The sequence below is a fragment of the Aquarana catesbeiana genome, linkage group LG08, assembly GCF_042186555.1.
Source record: "Aquarana catesbeiana isolate 2022-GZ linkage group LG08, ASM4218655v1, whole genome shotgun sequence".
In the NCBI taxonomy this organism is placed as follows: Eukaryota; Metazoa; Chordata; class Amphibia; order Anura; family Ranidae; genus Aquarana; species Aquarana catesbeiana.
Genome location: NC_133331.1, coordinates 201130656 through 201148954, shown reverse-complemented (window position 1 = coordinate 201148954; position 18299 = coordinate 201130656). Strand labels below are relative to the sequence as shown.

Genomic DNA, 18299 nt, shown 5'->3' with positions numbered 1-18299 from the left:
TTTTAGGGATGGGACATGGGACGACTATTCTGTGGCGTTTTTTTTTTTTTTTTTTGTTTCTTCTCATCTTTTCTAGTTCTCCTATCCTGCATATCTCAATGCTTCTAGATTTTTTATTTTTTTATTTTAAATGCTTGATACATTTAGCAGTTAAAGGGTTAGGTTTACCTTTTACAAAAAAAACTGCCTATGCAGGTAAGTAGTGTTTCTATTCTGTTTAAAAACAAACCATCCAGCTCTGACTAAAGATGAATAATGTTCTTGCTACACAGGCCATTTACATACCTCATTAAGCCTGAGTGAAAGACTCCCAGGACTAAGTGAGGCCTACTTGTTACTGCTCACCTCCACCATCACAGGAGCAAGCTCTTCCTCATGTGCCATTTCTCTCCCCTGATGCAGTAGTTCTGAGCTCAGCATTTGAGAGCTCGCTCCTGTGATGGTGGAGGTGAGCAGTAATGACAAGGCCTCACTTGGCAACATCCTGGGAGTATTCCATTCAGGCTTCATGAGGTATGTAAATAGCCTACATCTATAGTAAGGACATTATTCAGCTTTAGTCAGAGCTTCCCAGTTTGTTTTTATCTGCAGAGTCCCCTTTTCTACATAGGCAGTTTTTTGGTAAAGGTGAACTTACCCTTTTATTGATGGACTGAGATGTAGCTCAGGCTAAATGCGTCAAATTCCGTAACATTGCCCATGTGTAACTGTGTCTGCCATCCTGGCCATTTGGACAACCGATCCAATTTTTTGCTCCAAAATACTTTTTGTGCTAGATATATTTTATATCCAATCCAAAGTTTATTCTCTGCCAGTTTACCACTTATTACTGCCTATTTCTATTTTGTCTTCTATACATGTTTGTGTGGGGTGTTTTTTTTTTTTTTTTTTTTTTTCTTTACAGATGTTGTTTTTTTCTGTTGGATTCAATTATTTTTATTTTTTTTTCCTTCTGCAGAACTGTTCTCTGTTTTAATTAATGTATTTTATTTTATTTAGGTGTCCTCTCAATGGCTAATGCAGGACCAAACACAAATGGTTCCCAGTTCTTTCTCTGCACGACAAAAACTGAATGGTGAGTGTTTTTTATTACAACTGCAGCGTCATGATATCACTGGTGTGGCAGTGATCAGGGACACTGACTGGTGACAGCATGTAGTATTATTATTATTATTATTATTATATATATATTTTTTTTATTATTATTATATACTGCTATCAGAGTAGTTCAATGTCAGTCACCATAATAACCTTGTACTATTCGAGGGAGGGTGGATCAGGGTTTTTTTTGTTTTTGTTTTTTTTGTTTTTTGTCACCTTGATTGCTGGTACAATGAAGATCATTGTACCAGCAATGCTTTAAACTGTCAGGGATGGGTTAAGTTCATGACAGCTGTGAATACTAGTGATCTGTGATTGGCTACAGCTAATCACATTGTACAGGGTGCTCTGATTGGCCCAGGTACCATGTGTTAGCTGTGGGCCAATCACAGCTCACTAGTAATGGAAGCAAAGCGGTAATGAATCATATTGATTCATAACTGCTTTGTTGACATTGTGATTGCATAGCAATAACATGATCACTGGTCCCCCAACACTGGGATCCTTCTGCTGTGTCCATAGCACACAGTGGTAGTGGGGGGTGGCGAGTAGCACCCCCTGTGTCTGTACAGGCAAAATGAGGTACGGGTATGTCGCTTTGCCTGTACATGCCCCCTTCCAGCAGTAAATGTATTGTGGGAGGTTGGCAAGTGGTTAAAAAGGAAAAACTGAAATATATCACATTGGCATAAGTATTCAGACCCTTTTCAGCAACACTTGAAATTTTAGCTCAGATGCCTCCCATTTCTCTTGATCGTTGCTGGGCTGTTTCTACGCCTTGATTGTAGTCCTGGAAAGGCACACACCTCTCTATAAAAGTGCTCACAACTGAAAATGCCTACTGTATCAGAGCAAAAGCCATGAGGGCAAAGGAACTGCCTGCAGAGCTCAGAGACAGAATTATTACAAGGCACAGATCTGGGCAAGGCTACAAAATGTCCACTGCACTGAAGGTTCCCAAGAGCACAGTAGCCTCCATAATTCTCAGTGATAGAAGTTTGGCACCTCCAGGACCTTTCCAAGAGCTGGTCGCCTGGACATGTGGGAGGGAAAAAGGCCTTAGTAATGGAGGTGACCAAGAACCCGATGGCCACTCTGACTGAACTCCAGAGATCCTGTGTGGAGATGGGACCAGAAGGACAACCATAACTGCAGCCCTCCACCAATCTGGGCTTTATGGCAGACACTGTGTGGTACAAGATTCTCTGGTCTGATGAAACCAAGATTGAACGGTTTGGCTTCAATACTAAACGTCATGTCTGGAGGAAACCAGGCACCGCTAATCACCTTCCCAATATCACTTCAACAGTGAAGCATGGTGGTGGCAGCATAATGTTGTGGGGGTGTTTTTCAACAGCAGGGACTGGGAGACTGGTCAGGGTTCAGGGAAAGCTAAATGGAGCAAAGTACATAGATATCCTCAATGAAAACCTGTTCCACAGTGCTCAGCACCTCAGACTAGGCCGAAGGTTCACCTTCCAATATGACAACAATCCTAAGCACACAGCCAAGACGACACAGGGGTGGCTTAGGGACAACTCTGTGAATGTTCTAACGTGGCCCAGCCAGAGCCCTGACTTGAACCTTATTGAACATCTCTAGAGAGACCTGACGACAATGGCTCTCCATCAACGGTCCCCATCCAACCTGACTGAGTTTGAGAGGATTTGCAAAGAAGAATGTCAGAAAATCCCCCAATCCAGGTGTGTGCAAATCTGTGTCATACCCAAAAAGACTTGAGGCTGTAATGGCTTCAACAAAGTACTGAGTAAAGAATCTGAATGCTTAAGTACATGTGATATTTCAGTTTTTTCTTTTTAATAAATTCACAAACCTTTCTAAAATTCTGTTTTCACTTTGTCATTTTGGGGCCCTGAGCATAGAATTGCTGACATTTTTGCAGATGTTTTAAAAAAGAAAACTGAAATATCACATGGTGCTAAGTATTCAGATCCTTTGCTGTGACACTCATATATTTAACTCGGGTGCTGTCCATTTCTTCTGATCATCCTTGAGATGGTTCTACACCTTCATTTGAATCCAGCTGTGTTTGATTATACTGATTGGACTTGATTAAGAAAGCAACACACCTGTCTATATAAGACCTTACAGCTCACAGTGCATGTCAGAGCAAATGAGAATCATGTGGTCAATGGAACTGCCTGAAGAGCTCAGAGAGAGAATTGTGGCAAGGCACAGATCTGGCCAAGGTTACAAAAAAATTTCTGCTACACATAGGGTTCCTAAGAGCACAGTGGCCTCCATAATCCTTAAATGGAAGATGTTTGGGATGACCAGAACCCTTCCTAGAGCTGGCCGTCCGGCCAAACTGAGCTATCGGGGGGAGAAGAGCCTTGGTGAGAGAGGTAAAGAAGAACCCAAAGATCACTGTGGCTGAGCTCCAGAGATGCAGTCGAGAGATGGGAGAAAGTTGTAGAAAGTCAACCATCACTGCAGCCCTCCACCAGTCGGGGCTTTATGGCAGAGTGGCCCAACGGAAGCCTCTCCTCAGTGCAAGACACATGAAAGCCAAGACTGATGAGACCAAGATAGAACTTTTTGGTCTTAATTCTAAACGGTATGTGTGGAGAAAACCAGGCACTGCTCATCACCTGTCCAATACAGTCCCAACAGTGAAGCATGGTGGTGGCAGCATCATGCTGTGGGGGTGTTTTTCAGCTGCAGGGACAGGACAACTGGTTGCAATCGAGGGAAAGATGAATGCGGCCAAGTGCAGGGATATCCTGGATGAAAACCTTCTCCAGAGTCCTGAGGACCTCAGACTGGGCCAAAGGTTTACCTTCCAACAAGACAATGACCCTAAGCACACAGCTAAAATAATGGAGTGGCTTCACAACAACTCCATGACTGTTCTTGAATGGCCCAACCAGAGCCCTGACTTAAACCCAGTTGAGCATCTCTGGAGAGACCTAAAAATGGCTGTCCACCAACGTTTACCATCCAACCTGACAGAACTGGAGAGGATCTGCAAGGAGGAATGGCAGAGGATCCCCAAATCCAGTTGTGAAAAACTTGTTGCATTTTTCCCAAAAAGACTCATAGCTGTATTAGATCAAAAGGGTGCTTCTACTAAATACTGAGCAAAGGGTCTGAATACTTAGGACCATGTGATATTTCAGTTGTTTTCTTTTTAATAAATCTGCAATAAATGTCAACAATTCTGTGTTTTTCTGTCAATATGAGGTGCTGTGTGTACATTAATGAGGAAAAAAAAATGAACTTAAATGATTTTAGCAAATGGCTGCAATATAACAAAGAGTGAAAAATTTAAGGGGGTCTGAATACTTTCCGTCCCCACTGTGTGTGTGTGTGTGTGTGTGTGTGTGTGTGTATGTATATAAGTGTGTGTGTGTGTGTGTGTGTGTGTGTGTGTGTGTGTGTGTGTGTATATATATATATATATATATATATATATATATATATATATATATATATATATATATATATATATATATATATACACACACACATACACACGCTTGTGTTTTGGGGTGCACACCCTAATGCAATAGGCTGCGCACACCTATGCTCACTACTGTTATTTTATTTTTTCTCCTAGGCTGGATGGGAAGCATGTGGTATTTGGATATGTGAAAGAGGGCTACGATGTAGTGAAGAAAATGGAAGGATGTGGACAAAAGAGTGGTCGCCCTACAAAAAAGATTGTGATTGCAGATTGTGGAGAACTTTCTTGAACCTCTTCCCTTTTTGTTTTTTGTTTTTGTTTTTTTTTTTTTTTTTGTTTTTCTTAATGTGTCTTGCAGCTGTGAATTTCCTGTCCACATCTGAGAAAGCAGATGTAATGTTACTTTTCAGGGACTGAGAAATGTGATTTCTGCTCTAAGCCATAAATGAACCCATTTAAAGCTGAATGGGGTAAAAGACTAACCTTGGTACTACATTGTTTACCTCTTCCATAAAATGACTTTGCTCATTTTGTTTGCAAACCTAAAATGATGGCAGCCAACATTGATCAAGACTACTGGGATATTTTTACACTGGATAAGCGTGGCTGTGCTTGCATTTTGTTTTGATGGCTTTTTCCCAAAATGACAAGCTGGATAGCATGAATTGCATATAAATGTTCCTTTTCATGTGTAAGACAAAAAGTAGTAACCTACCCTTACTGGATGATGAACACCAAAACTGTGATACTGTGTTTAATGTGTGTGATCAGCTGTAATGAGTAGAACATTATCAAAGTGTTTTTGAATGTGTAACATGAATGGGCGTATATTGGAGTACTGGGCCAGGCACTAAATCTGTGCAGTAGCATAACTTAAAGGAGTTTTCAATGTAACTCCGAATACCTGGAGGGGTCACCACTAAAGTGTGTTTTTTTTTTTTTTTTTTTTTTTTTTCTTTTGATAATTTGTGAGCCTTGACCTTGTGAGAAATCGTCCCATGTCTGTCGGTCTGTCGGATGTGCATGCTGGAAAAACCAGCAGCTGACCAACTCCCGTTTAGCACTCTCAGCCAATGGCAGAGAGAGCTGATCAGAGTGTCCCGTCCCATCCTGTCCCGTCCCATCCTGCTGTCAGAACACAATAGCTCAGCGGGGGGAAGATCACTATACTAACTTCGCATAGTTAGTATAGCGGCTCCGGAAGGAGCTGACAGTTTTTTTCGTTTAACACGCTGGATTGAACTGAAAAAAACTACTAATGTGTCCCTGGCTTTAGAGCTCAGCTAGGACTGACCAGTAACCCAATCTTACCGAATCATATAGAAGGGCAGTTGTGCACAAGCCAATTAAAAACAAGCAATGGAACCCTTTTTACCATGACTTGCAATTTTGAGTATTCGGCCATGAGTATTTACTTGTGCCCCAAGGCACCATATAGTTAGAAGCAACTGTTCAAATTAGACAACTGACCTACATGTTACATTAGAGCTGGATTTACATGTGTACACGCAGCAGGCATAGTAATGCACACATGTAGGTGTAGGGTCCATAGCGTTTCACTTTCTTTCACACTAAACTGCAGTGCAAAGATGTAAACCAGCCACTTGGGAAGAATGGGGTTTCTACTTGGCATGCATTTTCATGCACCAAATGCATCAAAATGGACAATTGTAAATAGGCTCTTGGAGCTTTAAAGTAAGAGTAATTGTTTATCCTCAAAGCGGGAAAAACACCTTTTTGAAGTGAACCTGTGAAACGTGGGAACTGCCCATTGCTGGCATAGGTGTGTTCTCCCTATTCTGTCTTTACTGTGCAGCGAGTAAGTGCCGTGGAAGAAGTATTCAGACTTTGAAGTCTGCCCTCCATACCATCTCAGCAGGTATGGACGCCAGGATAAGGAAAGCTGCCCCAGAACCTACACCTTTAAAAATACGCCAGCAATAGCAGTTCTCACACCTCAGTTTTCATTGGTTCTCTAGAAAGGTAAAATGCAATATACAAATTTGTTACTTTTGCAGAACAAGCCATGTGTATAGTTTCTATTTTATTTTTCTAAAATGTCCTATTGAATTGTGTTGTGTGGGTGTGTTTTTTTTTTTTTTTTTTTTTTTTTTTTTGGGAGCCTCCACTGAGCTCTTATCCTTTGCTGTTCACATGAACACATTTACACAGTGCTCACAACCCACTTGTAGGATTCAGTTCACTCACAATAATTGCACAGGAGATTGAGCTTCCTGAGCACAAAAACAGAAATATCCTAGTAACAGAGTTTAGCATTACATTTATTTTTGATTATAGAATTAAAAGTCAGCAACTACAAATACTGCAGCTGCTGACTTTTGCTGGTATTGGGATCTGGCAGTGAAGCCTTTCGGCTTCACACTGGTTCCTTACTGTGCATGTGCACTGCACTTTCTACTTGGCCTGGTGGTGGAGGAAGGAGGAGGGGGGCCAAGCTCTGCCGTGGTGCCATCTCTGGAAGTGGGGAAGGGTAGCTGTCAAAAACAGGTCCCCATTCTCCCCCCTCCCCCCTGAAAGATACCAAATGTGGCACCGGAAGGGGGGGAGGAGATGAATAAGCGGAAGTCCCACTTTTGGGACTTGATAATTTTAAATTAAAAAAGGTTATTCTAAATACTTGAAAATCAAGTAGCCTTATGAGCTGCTAGTCTGAGAATTTGACAAGAAAAAGTCATTTAAGTATGCAAATTTTTCTACATCATAAACTGTTTGCACTAGCTAGTGGAAGCATGATCTCCACGACACTTGTACTAATATTGTTTTGTAATGCAAAGGATTCTTTTATAATTGGTACTTCTGTTTTAAAATGTTTACAACACTTGCACATTAAAACAAGTTTTAATACTAAGTTGCAAAGTTTGATCTTTTAAGTTTGGGATTTTTGTCAATTAACTTGATTTTTTTTTGTTTTGTTTTTTTTAAAAGGTCTTGACAGATCTGCGCTGTTATGTAAAATTAACCACTTTAAGACCAGTTCTTTTTCTGACATTTATTGTTTACAAGTAAGTCAGTCATCTTTTGCTAGATAATTACTTGATAACACAAAAACTTTTCTTTCACTCATGGTTAGTGTTTGGCTGAAGCCATTTATTATCAATCAACTGTGTTTACTCTTTTTTTAAATCATAATGGCAACAGACTACCCAAATGACCCTGATCGAAAGTTTACATACCACAGTTCTTAATACTGTGTATTGCCCCCTTTAACATCAATGACGGCTTGAAGTCTTTTGTGGATGAAGCTCTTTATCTTCTCAGATGGCAAAGTTGCCTATTCCTCTTGGCAAAAAGTCTCCAGTTCCTGTAAATTCTTGAGATATAGATATATATATATATATATATATATATATATATATATATATATCTATCTATCTATCTCTCATCTATCTATATATCTCTAATTAGCGCTCAGGACATGGAATTAAAGGATCAATAAAAATGATAATAACATATATGTAGGAATAAAAGTCAGTGAATGCAAATTTAAAATTAGTCCATAGAAAAATGACAAGGCAGTCTTTGGAGATAGATGTTATAACATCTCTATAATGAGACCAACACTGAGGGCAAAGCTTTTCATATGAGCAAAGTCAGCTCTGGTAAATGAGACAAAAAACAAAACAAAAGAAAAGCGCCTCTGAGTGCAAGGTTTTATTAAGTGAAACAGGATGTTCAAGACTTACATGGAGGTAAGGGGGTAACAAGCTCCGGGGAGGTAAGGGCTCCTGGATCAGTCCACAGCATCACTAAGTATCCTAAACAGTCAGAGTGTCCAGCTGGGATGACCGCGTTGACCTGCAGGGAAGCCGGCTGGTTGTCTCACTCGCTGGAGTGGATGGAAGTGTTCCGCTCTGAAGGGACGCCCACTGGTGTGTGACGTCACCGGAGTGTAGGGGAGAACACAACGCATTTCAGAGCATGTGCGCTCCTTTGTCAAGTGTATAGCGAAAGGAAGGGAAGGAGATTTAAATGCTCTGCATTAGGAAAAAAAACAACAGCTAGCCAATAGGGAAATGGAAGTATTTTGGCGAGCTGGCAAGCCGCTCTATAAGAAGGATATATGGATAATTTTCATAAATAAAAATTGATAAATTTTATAATAAATGTGTCTTAAGAATATAAAAATGTGTGTGTATGTATGTATATGTGTGTGTGTGTATATGTATGTGTGTGTATATATAGCCAATAATAATAAAAAATGATTAAAAAAAAGGGGGAAAAAATTTGCAAAAAATGCATGCTCATTTATAATTAGAGCTAAAACAGTATCAATATATGCAATAATGATTAGAGATACAATCATAAAAAATAGATATAGATAAGACCGGGCACAATATAACTGTTCCAAAAAAAAAAAAAGAATTGTTCCTTAATAATAGAAAACTATATGGCTAAAAAGTATATAGATTATGCCCTGAATTGCAGAGGAATATAATATGAGGTAAATGATTCATTAGATGACCATTTTATATTTGTATGTCTATATGCACATACACACTCATATGACGCAAAAGTTAATTGCAATTTGAGAACAAAAAAAGGAAGATGTGGTATTTTATCAAAGATGGCACAATTCTAAAGAACGCGTTCATCGCGTTACAATATTTTATGTCGCACTGTATTTGTGCAGTGGTCTTTCAAATGCAATTTTGTTTTTTGGGGGGGAAAAAATACACTTTTTAATAAATTAAAACAAAACAGTAAAGTTAGCCCAATTTTTTTTGTATAATGTGAAAGCTAATGTAAAAGATGATGTTGCACCAAGTAAATAGATATCCAACATGTCATGCTTTAAAATTGCGCACACTTGTGGAATGGCGACAAACAGTACTTAAAGAGGAGCTCCACCTTTTAAAAAAAAAAAAAAAAAAATATTAAAGGCCAGCAGCTACAAATACTGCAGCTGCTGACTTTTAATAAATGGACACTCACCTGTCCCAGGGTCCAGCGAGAGATCGGTCGTCTCTCGGCTGCCTCCGCCGCCATCCTCGGTGAGAGAATCAGGAAGTGAAGCGTTGCAGCTTCACTGCCCGGTTCCCTACTGCGCATGCGCGAGTCGCGCTACACGTCTTCACTGGTCCCTGTTGTGTTCTGGGAACTGTGTGTTTCCCAGAACACAACGTGGAGGGGGGGGCAGGTATCTGCAGCTATCTAAGCCCAGAAGTGGGTGCAGATACCTGTATTAGACAGGTATCTGCACCCCCCTCCCCCCTGAAAGGTGCCAATTGTGGCACCGGAGGGGGGGAGGAATCAGATGAGCGGAAGTTCCACTTTAGGGTGGAACTCCGCTTTAAAAATCTCCATAGGCAACACTTTACATTTTTTTACAGGTTACATGTTTGAGTTAGAAGAGGTCTTTCACTAGAATTATTGCTCTCACTCTAATGATTGTGGTGCTCGGAGGGATGGGGCACTTTACTTTTTTTTTTTTTTTTTTCTTATTTATTTTACTTTTTATTTTACTTTTTATTCCCGTTACAAGGAATGTAAACATCCCTTGTAATAGAAATAAGCATGACAGGTCCTCTTTATTGGGAGATCTGGGGTCAAAAAGACCCTAGATCTCTTTTACCTTTTTAAAATAAAAGTAGTTTTGCCAGCGGACCGCAAGCGCTCCGGGTCCTCCAAAAGGCATAGAGCCGAGTGGGGGCTATCTTGTTCTCACTCAGCTTCCTGCTTAGCCATCGGATCGGTTACGGGCTTACCGACGGCTTCGGTAAGCTCGGAAACGACTGGGAAGTGGTGGGGCACCTTTCCTCCTGCCTATAAAAGTGATCTTGTGGCGAATCCTCCTGTGGGGCCCCTTTTATGTGAAGGCTGGCTGCCTAAGGGGGAAGAAACACACGTATGGCAGCTAGCTGCAGCCATAACCTCGGTATTTAACGTCAAAATCATGACGTACATTCCCAGTTAGGCGGCTGGCAAGTGGTTCAAGGAGTTGTAAAGGCAGAAGGTTTTTGATCTCCCTGCTGATTGGCTGAGACGCAACAGTGGCGCCATTGGTTCTCGGGGCTGTCAAAGTCAGTTAGCCAAACGGGGGAGAGAGGAGGCAGGGCCGAACGGAAACTCCATGTCTGAATGGACACACAGAGCTGCAGCTCGGCCCGGGTGCCCCTAAAGCAAGCTGCTTGCTGTGGGGGCACTTGACAGGAGAGAGGGGCCAGGAGTAGCAAAGAGGCACCCGAGAAGAGGAGGATCCAGGCTGCTCTGTGAAAAAACAAACCTCACAGGGGAGGTGAGTATAACAAAACGAAAGAAAGAAACTGCGCTATAAATAAATAAATAAAGCATTTGCCCCCTTAATGACCAGGCCATTTTTTGCGATACGGCACTGCGTCCCTTTAACTGACCATTGCGCAGTTGTGCGATGTACCCAAACAAAATTTATAGCGTCCACAAATCGCCCAACGTACAATGATGTTGATTGGCGCAGGGGAGCCAACATAGATACTGGTGGGCTAGCTGTCGTACATACTGGCGTAGACACATTACATGTTTCAGACTAATTATAGTCCTTCAGAGGCTTTATACCAAATGGGTGGTAGTGGTGGTGGTAGTAGTTCTACAATATAAATATATCATATTAGTACCATAAAAATGCATATAGAGCAAAGAAAAGCCCTCAATAGTATAATCGGCAGCAGTTCTCATACTCTGATGGACGTGAGGCTCTTGGCGGCAGAAGTGGAGCATGTAGGAACATCAAATACCCTTTTAAAGGAAGCCACAAACTCAGGACAATGGGTTTTTGCATCTCCCAGGGTTTGCCCAGGCCAAGGCTCTATCAGAAAGCACTTACAGAGGTAATATTTGAAGCAGGTGCCTGCACAGAGACTGGAGCAGCAGCAGGGCAGGCCTGCAACACTGGTTGTACCGGAACAGCGGTACATGGCTGCACATCCAGAACTCCTGATTGCCTTTTATTGTTCACAAGGATAACGCCAAATACACCAACATATGGTCACGTAGACGTGTTTCACACATACATCTTGTGCTTAATCATTACAATGACTGAAGTAACTGATAGAACTTAAATAGACCGCTCCAGTAACTACAGGTGTTCTGGGGGCGGTGCTGATCAGTGATACAACACAGTAGAGCTGCACAATTAATCGTTAAAAAATCGTGATCTCGATTCACCTCCCCTGACGATCTCTCCTGCTGAGTTTGACGATTCTTTCATATAAACAAGTGGAGAGATTATCTGCTCACTCAGCTGTCAAAAGAAAACATCCAGGCATTCTGCCAAGTTTAGAACTTGAAACATTGTATCTAACTTCCTTCTTAGATCAAAGGGATAAACTTCTCTGTGTAAACAAATAACCTGGGCAATCTGCCAAGCTTTAAACAACGTGTAAATGCAGGAAGTTTAACCACTTAAAGTCTAAATCTTTTTCTGACACTTCTTTCTTAAAGGGGTTGTAAAGGTAAAAATTTTTTCACCTTAATGCATTCTATGCATTAAGGTGAAAAAACTTTTGACAGTACCGCCGCCCCCAGGCCCCCCGTTTTACTTACCTGACGCCTCGAATCTTCGCTCCTTGTCCTCGTCAGCTTCATTGCAGCTCAGCCTGGTCGCTGATTGGCTGCAGTGGATGGATTGAAAGCAGCGCAGCCATTGGCTCGCGCTGCTGTCAATCACATCCGATGACGCGGCGCGCCGGGGGGCGGGGCCGAGTGATACAGCGAGCGGCTATAGCCGCCGGCTGTATCACGGGAGCGCGCCCGCAAGCACTCACCACCGTGCGAGGGAGCTCGCATGAAGGTGGTAAATGCTTGCGGGGAGGAGCTGAAACAGCCGCCGAGGGACCCCAGAAGACCAGGTTCGGGGCCACTCTGTGCAGAACGAGCTGCACAGTGAAGGTAAGTATAACATGTTTGTTATTTAAAAAAAAAAATAACTTTACAACCCCTTTAAGTTAAAATCAATATTTTTTGCTAAAAAAAATTACTTGGAACCCCCAAACATTAGAGATAAAATATATATATATATATTTATTTATTATAATATTTTATAATATGGAATAAAATGGCAATTGCTGCAATATTTTATGTCGCACTGTATTTGCCCAGCAGTCTTTCAAATGCAATTTTTTGGGAAAAAATACACTTCAATAAATAAAAAAAAAGAAACAGTAAAGTTAGCGCAATTTTTTTTTGTTTTAATGTGAAAGATGATGTTACGCCGCGAGAATCGTGAGAGAATCGTGATCTATCCTCTAAGCAAAAAAATCGTGATTCTCATTTTAGCCAGAATCGTGCAGCTCTACAACACAGCCTGATCAATCACCAAGCTTCAGCCCCTAGGAGCCTCAGATTGGAGACTTGAATAAAAGATCAAATTGAAGATCCACGTTCCCACGTGCACTGAGAAATCCCCCATACACACAAGAAGATGGACCGACAATCGCATAGAAACATAGTAGTTCACATACACAATAACAATAAAAACATTGAAAAAAGGAAAAAACAATAAAAATAAACATGCATACATTGACATAGAAAAAATTGACACTGTAATGAAAAATAAACCAATCATCCCATATAGATATGCATGCGCACACATACACGCAAGGGACATATATATAAATAAAATCATTCGTTCCTCAATATAGGACCAATACAGAGTCCAACACGATGAATGCATGTGTATACATACAAACATACATGCCTATATCGTAAGACACTAATTCCACTGCAGGGTCTGTAGAGACACACACACACACACTAAAGTGCAAACGCAAAAGTCATACTGCACCTGAATGATCTATATATGTATACTATATAAATAATAAAATAAAGAACCGATCCAATGTATCTATATAAAGATCCCCGCAGTTGGAATAAATAGGGACTACTCACAGATGGTCATAAGGCACAAGACGCATATATAAAGTGTATAATGTACCATCTTGAAAGAAAAACCAAACCCGATCAGGGCACAGGACACGGTGCACTGTTATTAATTACAACGCAGTGTGCCAAAACCCAGAAACACCCAATTTTCCCGGAACAGCCACAGTGGGAGGATCCAGGTGAGCAGTACGAATCAGAAGCGTCTGTAACGATATGTCAAACTGATCCATGCGGTGGTTCTGCTTATCCAATCTGGAAAAAATATTACCACTAGGTGGATTGCCAGCATCTTCTGAATTCATGGCCTTCGCCTGCTGTCAGGAACCATGAAACAGACTGAGACAGAAAATGTTGTAAAAATCACACCTTTTATTATAATGGTAAAAATGGTACAGAGCAGTAAACATAGTCAAAACATAGCCAAAACATAGCCAGGGATCGGAAGCCAAAGCCGATAGTCAAACAAGCCAGTAAATCAGGAAACCAGAGATCAGCATAGTCGAAGGCAGCAGAACAGGAAAAGGAACCAGAAGGGAAGTCAGCCAGGCAAAGTCTTCAACAGGAACACAGCAAAGAAACTCCAAATATGTTTGACCAAGGCGAAGGCAGGAAAGGAATGAACAAGGCAGTTTAAATAACCAGAAGGGGCTGGCTGTAGGCGGGACTGACGAGCAGGTAATAACCAGGTGATCCACTGGAGGATCAATGATTGCTGACAATTATCCAGCAGCCTGAGCACGGAGGAGGGAGCTGCTAATTGCTGACATTTTCCCATTGTAAACAAGCCAACAGGGATTCCGGGTGGTGTCAAATATAGCTAAATACCTATTTTTTTTTAAAAGAATGAATTAAACTATACATGAACTTAAAAGCTAAGACTTGATACTACAAAGGCTTATAGACACAAGGATAGGTGGAGAGATGGATAATAGTGTGTTGACATCACATTTAGTGATACCGCTTAAACTAGGCCCACAATCTGATTAGCTGTCAGTTTGTAGACTGAGTTTCTTTCCCTCCGAATCAATGATAGGACCTGAGCTGCTAAAACTTTTTAGATTGTAAAAAATTGCACTAGAACATGATTCCTCAGCTCAATCATTTTATAGTGCATCTAAACCCAAAAACAAAAAATAAAAATGTAGTATTTGCTCCCTCTTGGTCTGTTAAATATACTATTGAAGACATTTATCTGTTAGATACAGTAAGTTCCATAAAATATCTGTTAATCTTGTCAGAAATATTGTGAGTTGATACCTTCCTGAAGTCTCTGCCTGTGCTGGCTGTTATCAATAGGGATGGGTGAAACATTCAGCCCGAGCACAAGTTCGGGCCGAACTTTCGCTGTTCGGACGTTCGTCGAACAGCCGAACAAACGGGTCGTTTCGACTATTTGTTTGGCCCCCCGAACCGACCACAATGCATTGCGGCGCTGATCAGTGCATTGCAAGCCCTGATTGGCTGAAGCAGTGAAAGCCTCAGCCAATCAGGGCACAGAGCACTGTCAGAGTCATGATTGGACACTGTTATCATAACTTTATCCAATCATGGCTCATTCCCGCCCCACAGTATAAAAGTATTCTTTCAATGGCAGCCATTTTCAGTGTGATTTTGGCATGGAGAGAGATAGAACAGGGCTCTGTTCAGTGCTATTAGTGTACTATTCTGTGCTATTTTGCTTCAATTGTCAGTGTAGAATATTAGTTTTGTGTCAATCTAGGGATAGTGTGAGTGTAGTGAGGAGGACCATCATTCAGCTTTGCATAGTGTGCAGCTAGATTAGGGACAGCTCAGATAGTTTCACTGTAGTGTAGTGAGACTGTGTCATTCATACATACATTAATGTGGAGTAGGGACAGCTCAGATAGTTTCAGTGTAGTGTAGTGAGACCGTGTCAGTAATCTTTACATTAGTGTATAGCTAGACTAGGGACAGTTCAGATAGTGTCAGTGTAGTGACGGTTGAACACCGTCTATTTGATTGCGTTACTGCCAGTTTAACACCATTTACTTCTGTGTGCGTTACTGTCAGTTTACCGCTATATAGCTTTGTGTGCATTACTGCCAGTTTAATGCCATATAGTTCTGTGTGCGTTACTGCCAGTTTAACGCCATATAGTTCTGTGTGCGTTATTGCCAGTTTAACGCCATATAGTTTTGTGCGTTACTGTCAGTTTAACGCCATTTACTTCTGTGTGCGTTACTGGCAGTTTAACGCTATATAGTTCTGTGTGCGTTACTGCCAGTTTAACGCCATATAGTTCTTTGTGCTTTACTGCCAGTTTAACGCATATAGTTCTGTGTGTGTTACTGCCAGTTTAACGCCATATAGTTTTGTGTGTTACTGCCAGTTTAATGCCATTTACGTTTGTGTGCGTTACTGCCAGTATAACACCATATAGTTCTGTGCGTCACTGTACGTTTGGTGCATTATATTGCAGTATATTATAGTGTATCCGTGAAATGTGTCTGTGTAGTGTGAGTACTCAAATTAAAGTGCACCAAACACCTCTGTACATTGATTAAAGTGCATCTACCTACAGATTTCAACTTCTTCTTTACACTTGCTTGTAAGCACCGGAAGACAAGGAGAAGCAGACATTCCCTTGGCACTGTAAGGGGGCCAGCAACAAATGTGTCCACAGGCAAAAGGTGGACGTGGTGGTCAGTCCTCAGGCAAGGCATCATTTCCTCAGTTTAGTGAGTTTGCCCGTGCTATCCAATCACAGCATACAGAGGAGGTGGTGGACTGGCTTACTAAACCTTCCTCATCCTCCTCATCCTCTGTCACACAAGGAGAGACAAGTGTGCAGTCCCCTGCAGTTGCCAAAGTGGATAAACCTGCCTCCTTTTCCACATCTATTCTTGCCATAGCCCCAACATTAGCCATTGAGGAGTGAGCTGAGTTACTTGACCACAGTGTCAGCCACTTGCTCCTTGATGATGCCCAGCCATTACTGGATTCAGATGTTGGTTCTGAGGTTGGGGATGACAGGAACATGAGCCTAGAGAGAGGGAGGAATACTAGTAGACAAATTGGCATTTATGTTTCCCAAACCACAGCGTATTGCCAAGTTGTCGCCAGTGGTAATGATGAAGATGGAGAACATGGAGATGATGAAAGGAAACTGAAGGAGAGGCGGCACAACCCCAAGGAGGCCAACATCAAGAAAGAGTAGAGAGCAGCCACCCTATTCCATCACATTATGCAGCTTTTATCTCCCCCTGGCCCACTCCCCAAAGCTCAGTTGTCTGGCCCTTTTTCAGCACATTTGCAGCAGATCGCACTGTTGCTATCTGCAAACTGTGTCTCAGGCACATCAAACGTGGCAAAAACACCAACCATATGTATATCATTGCAAATTTTTTTCCTCCATCAAGAGCACCTCTATAGGGTTACAGTGGGAAAGCGCCACCGACACCCAAAGACCAATTTTTCTGTACCTGTTTAACAGGTGCATATCATTGCAATTTTTTACAGCAAGGCCAATTCTTGCTTTCATCAAGATTACCTCTATAGGGTTACGGTGGGAAGGCGCCAAAGACCATTTTTTACACACCCGTTATTTCTATACAAAGTCAAAGTGACACCAGAATGTCTCCAAAAAATCTCTAATCTTGTTTCCAGTGCACTACACTGTGGCCTCATCATACACACTGGCTCCCCAGCTGTTGCTGAGCAAAATGAAGGCAGCTTGCAGGGAAAATGTCATTTTTTTGGCTTTATAAATGCAATTATTGCTGCAGCAGATTCTAGACATGGTACAGATCTGACACTTAACAGGTAGACTGAGTTGACCCCCCAGGCACTATACTGGAAGGAATTTTTCATTTTTAGGCTTTTACTTTAAAAATCAAAAAACCACTGCTCATTTAAAAATGATTGTTTGGGCCCCATTGACTTTAATGGGGTTCGTCATTCAGTTCCGAACTTTTGCGGTGTTTGAAAGTTCTGGTGCGAACCGAACAGGGGTCCAATCGACTCCCATCTCTAGTTATCAATAACCTCATTCTCAGGTATCTTTTAGTACAAAACGTGTAGCGCTGTCAAGCCATGACCTTACTGATTAAAGTGCAAAAAAAAAATCTAATATAATGCAATAAAGTTGAAAACGTGAAAAAATTCAAAAGGGAAAAGGAAAAAATATTATTAATAGTCCAAATGTCCCAATTCCACAGCCATAAAGTGAACTCAAAACGTGTGCTGCTACAATGTTCAATTTGTGAATCCCCACAGGATAGACAGGGTAAGCAGTTTATCAGATATAATGACCCTCCAGGGTCTACCTGCGCATTAGTAAGCTTTCACCTCTCACTATGGGCTCAACTGCATCCACTGCCCAGCCTACTTAATTGGATTCCACAGGTGTATACTCCACAGTTATCATCAGTTAAGGAAACTTCAGAGTCAGGTCACACATTCATCATATGGAACAGGAAGATAAACTCGTTGCGCAACATTCTTTTTAAAGCACACAGAAGTTTGCACTTACAACAAAAATGATAAAATTAGGCTCAAAATGGAAACATTTGTTTCTGCAGTACCTTCCACGAGTGTTTGGACGTCACCACTGCTCCATGCCTAGCTTGACGTACGTTTCATCCAATGGGTCTCCTTCTGTGAGGCAGTAAGGCCCCATTCACACCTGAGCGTAGCGTTTTTGCGCATTTTTACAGACTTTTTTTGCACGTTTTGTCACACGTATTTGCGCGTTTTGCTTCAGCGTTTTTAGGGCGTTTTTGAGCTTTGGCATTTTTTTTAATAGCCAATAGGAATAATGATCATCTGTTTCATCATTTGTTGTTATGTTTTTTGCTTTTTTCATCTGAAAAATGAAAATTATTCTTCCTCTTCATCATTGTTCTTCCTGTTCATGGCTGTGTGGTTTATCTTG

At 41.4% G+C, this 18299-nt stretch overlaps 1 protein-coding gene across 1 annotated transcript in view; it reads left to right on the top strand.

Annotated features, from left to right (window-relative positions):
- The window catches only part of PPIF (peptidylprolyl isomerase F), a 20170-nt gene extending 12773 nt beyond the window's left edge, over positions 1 to 7397 (top strand). The window contains 2 exon segments of the mRNA XM_073596814.1: positions 1000 to 1075; positions 4682 to 7397. Coding sequence (XP_073452915.1) covers positions 1000 to 1075; positions 4682 to 4817 — 212 coding nt within the window. The 3' untranslated portion in view covers positions 4818 to 7397.
- Positions 7398 to 18299: the final 10902 nt, after the last annotated feature.